Source organism: Salvelinus sp. IW2-2015, linkage group LG35 (genome assembly GCF_002910315.2).
Source record: "Salvelinus sp. IW2-2015 linkage group LG35, ASM291031v2, whole genome shotgun sequence".
In the NCBI taxonomy this organism is placed as follows: domain Eukaryota; kingdom Metazoa; phylum Chordata; class Actinopteri; order Salmoniformes; family Salmonidae; genus Salvelinus; species Salvelinus sp. IW2-2015.
This window is the reverse complement of record NC_036874.1, coordinates 19,398,866-19,407,687: the sequence shown is the minus strand read 5'-3', so window position 1 is coordinate 19,407,687 and position 8,822 is coordinate 19,398,866. Positions and strand designations below refer to the sequence as shown.

Below are 8,822 nucleotides of genomic sequence, written 5' to 3'. Positions count from 1 at the left end.
ACGTCACGACATAATACTATGGAGTGTCAAAAAAGATACAGTAACACTGTCAAAATGTACAAAAACGTTCGCATAAAAGAAAAAACGTCTTCATTCATGAAAATAAATAGCTGTCAGCAACTTAGCTTTGGCAACAGGGTTAACGTTATAAACAGCCAGCTAGCTTCATCTGGCTAGTGAGGCTTGACCGCACTGGGTTATGTTATGAAGCTAGCCACAATAAGGATTAGCACAATAGGGGAATTGCGGTTTGCCTTCAAAATAGAAGTATATAATTGACAGTAATGCAAATGATACAAATGGTAATTGCAAAGTCCACTATTGTGGCTAATCCTATTGAGATGGATCCGACACCATTAATCAAATAAGAACTGTCTTATAAATTAGGGTAATTTTAGATGACCCCTAGCTATACAGTTAGCTAGCTAACTATAGCAACTGAAACAGATTGTCATTTTGCTATGTTTTTGTTGAAGAACATTGTTTGCATCCATGAGCTAGATAACTTTTTTTTATAACCAGCACTGTAGGTGAGTGAGACAACTTTACCAGCATTATAGCATACGTATCGATGAATTGTTGTGAAATAAGAGTGATAGTGTAATCAATGTTTAACTACTTAAAAAATATATTAATCCGTGAAATTATTGTGACGTGCAGTCATATTCAGGTCCTGATTGGTCAACAAGCTTATTTGACATGTCAAATAGTGTTAAATAGTATATTTTGACACGCAAAGACCCAAACGACGTTCCATAGAGATACTGGTTGAGAATGAAACGACTGAACAAATAAACAGCACAGCAAGTAAGTGAAAGAAATAGGTTTTGATTATGTTACTGGTAATGGGGACACACATAAATGCCAACAAAATAACWTATTGATCAGTGTGATGTGTGTAACCGTTATTTAACTAGGCATGTCAGTTAAGAACAAATTCTTATTTACAATGACGACCTACCCCGGCCAAACCCGGGCGACGCTGGGCCAATTGTGCGCCGCCCTATGAGACTCCCATTCACGGCCGTATATGATACAGCCTGGATTCGAACCAGGGACTGTAGTGAYGCCTCTTGCACTAAGMTGCAGTGCCTTAGACTGCTGCCTCCGTGTGTGTTACCTATTTAACTGTACTAGAATGCTTAAAAGGCCGCTAGAATGTTAATTATTGGTATTGGGTTTTTTGGTAAGGAAAGTATCGGACAAAAATSTCATATCGGTGCATCACTACTTATTATCCCCCAAAGTGGTGAATACCTTTTGACTGCATGCACAGTGCATTGAGCCATTCAGTGGCTAGCCACACTACAAACATAATTTTATCCGTTTCCCGTACGGCCAGAATATCATATTACGGTATTTTAAAATAATTGAGATGGTATGACTGTGTTTGACTTTTTTATTTATTTTTATAATAGAAGTTCTACATTTGCTATATGACTGCTAGACCGTCAAATCGAAGTGATTTCAATGGGTCTTTCTCCTTTCTGATTTGTTTTTATTTTTATATAATTCAACCAAAAATAATTTGACTTTCATCCGTTTCTACATTTCCTGCACTCATTTCAGATCATTTCCACACTTGTAGACATWATTTTTAACCAAATGTTGCAAATGCAATTTGACTTGTGATTTGGCGCAAAACACTTAGGTGAACTGTTGGCATCATTGAAATATAATTATTATTCTAGTTCTATAGTTAGAATATAGTGGTGGGYACTTTGAATACAGTGTTTGACATGACAACAATACAAAAAAATGCCAAGGAGGTGTTATTGTGACMGGGTAGGAACCAAAATTGTTGTTAAGGGTTGCCTAGGGGACTCAATAATCTTTGGCTACATTGAATGTTTTCTCTTAGTAGTTAACATATTCATGCTTTGCGTATTCCTCTTTGATTTAGAAGATACTGTTACATAAACATGCTAATTTAGGTCTACACCGTCACTGGTATGTGTGTATAAAAACTCAGCAAAAAAAGAAACATCCCTTTTTCAGGACCCTGTCTTTCAAAGATAATTTGTAAAAATCCAAATAACTTCACAGATCTTCGTTTGTAAAAATGGTTTGAACTCTGTTTCCCATGCTCGTTCAATGAACCATAAACCATAATGAACATGCACCTGTGGAACGGTCGTTAAGACACTAACATCTTACAGACAGTAGGCAATTAAGATCACAGTTATGAAAACTTAGGATACTAAAGAGGCCTTTCTACTGACTCTGGAAAACACCAAAAGAAAGACCAGGGCCCTGCTCATATGTGTGAACGTGCCCTTAGGCATGCTACAAGAGAGCATGAGGACTGCAGATGTGGCCAGGGCAATACATTGCAATATCTTTACTGTGAGACGCCTAAGACAGCGCTACAGGGAGACAGGATGACAGCTGATCGTCCTCGCAGTGGCAGACCACGTGTAACCACCTGCACAGGATCGTACATCCGAACATCACACATGCTAGACAGGTACAGGATGGAAACAACAACTGCCCGAGTTACACCAGGAACGCACATCCCTCCATCAGTGCTCAGACTGTCCGCAATACGTTGAGAGAGGCTGGCTGAGTGCTTGTAGGCCTGTTGTAAGGCAGGTCCACACCAGACATCACCGGTGACAACGTCACCTATGGCACAAAACCACCGTTGCTGGACCAGACAGGACTGGCAAAAAGTGCTCTTCACTGACGATTGCGGTTTTGTTCACCAGGGGTGATAGTCGGATTCGCGTCTATCGTCGAAGGAATGAGCGTTACACCGAGGCCTGTACTCTGGAGCGGGATCGAGTTGGAGGGTCCGTCATGGTCTGGGCGGTGTGTCACAGCATCAGACTGAGCTTGTCATTGCAGGCAATTTCAACGCTGTGCGTTACAGGAAGACATCCTCCTCCCTCATGTGGTACCTTCCTGCAGGCTCATCCTGACCCTCCAGCATGACAATGCCACCAGCCATACTGCTCGTTCTGTGAGTGATTTCCTGCAAGACAGGAATGTCAGTGTTCTGCCATGGCCAGCGAAGAGCCTGCATCTCAGTCCCATTGAGCACGTCTGGGACCTGTTGGATCGGAGGGTGAGGGGCTAGGCCATTCCCCCCAGAAATGTCCGGAACTTGCAGGTGCCTTGGTGGAAGAGTGGTAACATCTCACAGCAAGAACTGAACTGGCAAATCTGGTGCTGTCCATGAGGAGGAGATGCTCTGCAGTACTTAATGCAGCTGGTGGCCCTTTGTTCAGGGACACATATCTCATTTCTTGTAGTCACATCTGTTGAACTTGTTCAGTTTATTTCAGTGTGTGAATCTTGTTATGTTCATACAAATATTTACACATGTTAAGTTTGCTGAAAATAAACGCAGTTGACAGTGAGAGGACTTTTTTGTTTGCATATTATTTATGTATGTATGTAGCTAATTACGTTTGCTCTGACTACATTTATTACATAGCTAGTGATTAGCGCTAACAAGATTTAGACTCAACTTGCAAAGAAAATACAAACTAGCTGTTTGCAGATGTAAGAAACACAAACTAATAGTGTAGTTCTAGAACGCTAGTGGAATTTATATTAAGATTTGAAGTGTGAACCACATCCTTGTCAACATTGTTGCCTGTGCTGCATGCAGACAAYRCAAGTGTCTCGTGGTTGAGGATTAACACATGAGCTCCTTGAGTGACAGGCGGGGCTAGGTCTGTGTGGGTAGCAGCATGGAGAGCGAGCGGAGACGGATGACTCAAGCAGCGACGTGAACTATAGAAATGTATGTTACACACGGCGTATCACATTTTAAAAACCCAACTTTCAAATACCGTTATAGAATGTAATGTAAAAATCCAAACCGGTCCGTGCATCAATACCGGTATATGGTCAAATACGGTATACCACCCAGCCCTATGTTCCTGTGAAGCAATTGTAATGACAGTCCACCACAACATACCCAAGAGTTTCCTGATTAGTTAGGGCTAGTCTGTTTTTTTAATTTCATTGTGTATTAAAAGCACATTTTAAGACCATTGTGAGGGGATTTCGCCAGTGGTTGGAAGGGGAATTTGGCTTCCTGGGTTAATGTTGTCCGAGGTTCCAACAGTAACCAAGTGGGACGGGGCTTAGTGAAGGGTCAATGTACTGAAAGGAAAGCCGCTGCCTGAAACAGGATGTGACTCACTGCTCGGGCTGTGGAGCCACCAGACTGATGGTCACAATGACCTTTTCACTTCCCATTCAACAAGACTGAAACGTCAGTTAGAAGAACCGTCTAGTGAACTACGCCCCGGGTTGGAACAGCTCCTATGATCAGCCCCCCCCCCCAATCCTAACCTTAACTATTAATGGGGAAAATGCTAAACTGGCCCAAGATCAGCATTTAGGGTCAACTTCACCCTGCACCGTGAACTACACCACCACTCAGACACCAGCTGGATTGGTAGAGCTTTAGATGCCAAAAGAGCTGAGTATTTGCCACAGGAGTTGGCAAGACGGCTCAAACTGAGACCAGGGTAACTGAATACTGTCTGCACCTCATTTGAAACGACAGTAAACGATACGATTTCAGCGTAATAGATTTTGGGGTGTTTTGACATGAAAACGTTTGGAAGAGATTGTTCATGTGCTGTATCCTTTTAACGTTGACATCTAAATTAACACATAATATGGGCGGAGGTGTTTGAGGAATGCTGGTGAAACCATTGTGTGGATGTTTTTACTTCAACTTTGTGTGCGGTATGTTTTGAATTGTGACATCTCTCATCATATCAGGCCAAAGAATTACAGGAAGTGTGTGCGCTTGTGTGACCCAAGGGTGTCAAACTCTGTTTTTGCAGAAGCTCTTGACTTTTGCTTACTTCCTCTTCTATCGGAGTCATTCGGGGCCTCTGTCTTCCAGACATAGATCTTTTATCACTGCCCAGAGCCAAGATGGATTAAAGACCAGACTGGAAACGCTCTCTTTCCGGTCTGTGACGTCCGCTCCCACTCTGTGCAGTCTCTAATGGCACCCTATTCCTTATGTAGTGCACTACATTTGGGCTCCCGAGTGGCGCAGCATCTCAGTGCAAGAGATGTCACTACAGTCCCTGGTTCGAATACAGGCTGTATCACATCCGGCCGTGATTGGGAGTCCCATAGGGTGACCCAGCATTGTCCGGGTTTGGCCGTCATTGTAAATAAGAATTTGTTCATAACTGACTTGCGTCGTTTTATAAAGGATATATGTAAAAATAAAATATATATATATATATATACACACACAGTTGAAGTCGGAAGTTTACATGCACCTTAGCCAAATACATTTATTTAAAATTCCCTGTCTTAGGTCAGTTACGATCACCACTTTATTTTAAGAATGTGAAATGTCAGAATAATAGTAGGGAGAATGATTTATTTCAGCTTTTATTTCTTTCATCACATTCCCAGTGGGTCAGACGTTTACATACATTCAATTAGTATTTGGTAGCGTTGCCTTTAAATTGTTTAACTTGGGTCAAATGTTTTGGGTGGCCTTCCACAAGCTTCCCACAATAAGTTGGGTGAATTTTGGCCCATTCCTCCTGACAGAGCTGGTGTAACTGAGTCAGGTTTGTAGGCCTCCTTGCTCACACATGCTTTTTCACACATTTTCTATAGGATGGAGGTCAGGGCTTTGTGACGTCCACTCCAATACCTTCTTTGTTGTCCATAAGCCATTTTGCCTCAACTTTGGAAGTATGCTTGGGGTCATTGGAAGACCCATTTGCAACCAAGCTTTAACTTCCTGACTGATGTCTTGATGTTGCTTCAATATATCCACATAATTTTCCTSCCTCATGATGCCATCTATTTTGTGAAGTGCACCAGTCCCTCCTGCAGCAAAGACCCCCACAACATGATGCTCCCACCCCCGTGCTTCACGTTTGGGATGGTGTTCTTCGGCTTGCAAGCATCCCCCTTTTCCCTCTAAACATAACGATAAGTCATCATGGCCAAACAGTTCTATTTTTGTTTCATCAGATCAGAGGACATTTCTCCAAAAAGTACGATCTTTGTCCCCATGTGCAGTTGCAAACCATAGTCTGGCTTTTTTATGGTAGTTTTGGAGCAGTGGCTTCTTCCTTGCTGAGTGGCCTTTCAGGTTGTGTCGATATAGGACTCGTTTTACTGTAGATGTACTTTTGTTCCTGTTTCCTCCAGCATCTTCACAAGGTCCTTTGCTGTTGTTCCAGGATTGATTTGCACTTTTCGCACAAAAGTACATTCATCTCTAGGAGACAGAACGCGTCTGCTTCCTGAGCGTTATGACGGCTGCGTGGTCCCATGGTCTTTACACTTGCGTACTATTGTTTGTACAGATGAACGTGGCACCTTCAGGCATTTGGAAATTGCTCCCAAGGATGAACCAGACTTGTTGAGGTCTACAATTTCTTTTCTGAGGTCTAGGCTGATTTCTTTTGATTTTCCCATGATGTCAAGCAAAGAGGCACTGAGTTTGAAGGCCTTGAAATACATCCACTGGTACAACTCCAATTGACTCAAATTATCTCAATTAGCCTATCAGAAGCGTCTAAAGCCATGACATAATTTTCTGGAATTTTCCAAGCTGTTTAATGGCATAGTCAACTTAGTGTATGTAAACTTCTGACCCACTGGAATTGTGATACATTGAATTATAAATGAAATAATCTGTCTGTAAACAATTGTTGGAAAAATGTTGCAGAAAGTAGATGTCCTAACTGACTTGCCAAAAACTATAGTTTGTTAACAAGAAATGTGTTTAGTGGTTGAAAAACGAATTTTAATGACTAAGTGTATGTAAACTTCCGACTTCAACTGTATGTTTGACTATAGCCCACAGGGCTCTGGTCAAAAGTAGTTCACTATGTAGAGAATATGATGGGATTTGAGATGTAACCTAGAATATGAATCAGCCAGTGAGTCTGTGGTGTAGTGTTGGCTTCTGTGTCACAAGTGATCACCCAGAACAGGAAGTAGGATCCAGGTTCTAGTCTACTCCTCATGCTTATGGATGAGCACTGAGGGAGGGAGAGTTCAGGGCTGGGGGAAAGTGTAATATCCATATTAGTAGTTTTTTTTTAATAAGTAGTGTGTAAGTCAACATTATTTGTCAATGTTTTCTCTATTGCCTTCCAGGGACCATCAGCATTACATTAGCGTTTTCTGTCATGCGTACACACACACACACACACACACACTGTGTGTCAGTTGTAATTCACCCAACCCTTGTCCTCTTGGGTAGCCTGTGGTCATCCTTGGTTACCACTGTCACATAGGATATATCCAGTTCAGATCTCTCTCGGGGTCTCTGTCTCAGATCAGTGTCAGTATTATTACAGGATGTACCTAACACATGTCACCTTGTCCCAACCTTGAAAAAACCCTGAACAACCACAGGGGGGTAAAAAAGGAGCAATTGTTTGAGGGTGGGAGAATGTTCAACCTGTCACAAACTCAAGGTCATTTTCTTTACTGACCAGCCCCTGGGTGCTGGGAGCGGCGGGCAGCCCCCCTACGGCCTCCGTGGTAACCTTTGCTTCTATCGTGGAGGAGGAGAAACAGCAGGAGGCTGCACTGATCCGCAGCCGAGAGAAACCTCTGGCACTCATTCAGGTAACGCTTGTGTGTGTGTGTGCAGAAATTTGTAGCCGACGTTTACTATGCACACTGCTTTTCTTTTCACTGTGAGCTTGTCTGTTCGAACTCAGGTACTCAACAAAATGATTCAGTACCTTGATAAATGTCTCTAAGAGGAAATCTGAAGGACTTAGTGTAGATCAGCTGTTGATATTCAACCCCCCCTCCCTCCTTCCATCACCTCTGTCTAACTCATGTCTGTAGGACAGCTGCCTTGACTTGGCTGTGGCTTTAAAACACTCCAACTGTGTTTGTGTGTCTCCCGTCCCTCTCCTCTTCGCAGATTGAGGAGGCAGCGATCCAAGAGCTTTTGTATCACTACGGCACCCGCAACAACCCCGACGAGATGATTGTGGTGGAGAGGTCTGTCCAGGGGCCCATCGCCATCCCCTTCTGGAACAAACACTGAGACGTCGCACCCACATGCGTTGTGAGACGTCACATACTCATATCCTTATCCACCTGATGACCATATGTATCTCCTGTCAGTCAGTGTTAAGATATACCTCAGGCCTAGTTGTGCCAGTGTGCTGGGTCTGACGCAGGGCTTTTATGCCGAACTCCAGTGTTCCTTAGTTTTTGTCACGGCTCTTTTTCGTGTTGACCTTTTTTTGAGTGTGTCCCTGAGCAAGAAACAGTGGATGATAAAATATTTTTTGCGCCTTGCCATCAAAACAGGAGTAAAGACATTCTTCCAAAAGGTTTAGTTGCCAAAGACAAAGTATGTATGGAAATGGAGCAGTTCAAAACTATAAATTGGGTCCAGAACTACATTAACAAAGCAGGATTGGTCGGTTTCAGCACGCATACTTTTTTTTAGGTGAATAAGCTGTGCCAATTAGGAAAAGTACTATAGCACAAGTTGTTCTGAGAAGAACTAAGCCTAAAGCCAGGGCCTGGAGTTCAGAGGCCAGCCTTATCTGGTTTCTACCTAGTTCTACTTTATGAGTTGGGAAATGAGTTGTGTTCTGGATATATTGTGTGATTGCAGGCTAGTTGAATCATGAACGGAGGTGGTAGGGAGTGACAGTGTCATGCAGCCTGCCATTTTCTAGTGTGAGCTAATTGTGTATGAGTCCTCGCTTGTTTCCCTTTTATCAGAGTTATAGGGCAAGCTGTCGGGTTTGTGCCTTGCTTCCACCCTGACGATCCTCTGTGTACACACACACACACACACACACACACACACACACACACACACTAATAAT

The 8,822-nt window shown here is 42.8% G+C and overlaps 1 protein-coding gene across 1 annotated transcript in view; it reads left to right on the top strand.

Annotated features, from left to right (window-relative positions):
- The window catches only part of LOC111958869 (inhibitor of Bruton tyrosine kinase), a 44,039-nt gene extending 35,459 nt beyond the window's left edge, over nt 1-8,580 (top strand). Inside the window, exons 22-23 of the mRNA XM_070437418.1 lie at nt 7,458-7,590; nt 7,898-8,580. Of these exons, the coding sequence (XP_070293519.1) occupies nt 7,458-7,590; nt 7,898-8,023 (259 nt within the window). The 3' untranslated portion in view covers nt 8,024-8,580. The remainder of the gene's footprint in view (nt 1-7,457; nt 7,591-7,897) is intronic.
- Nucleotides 8,581-8,822: the final 242 nt, after the last annotated feature.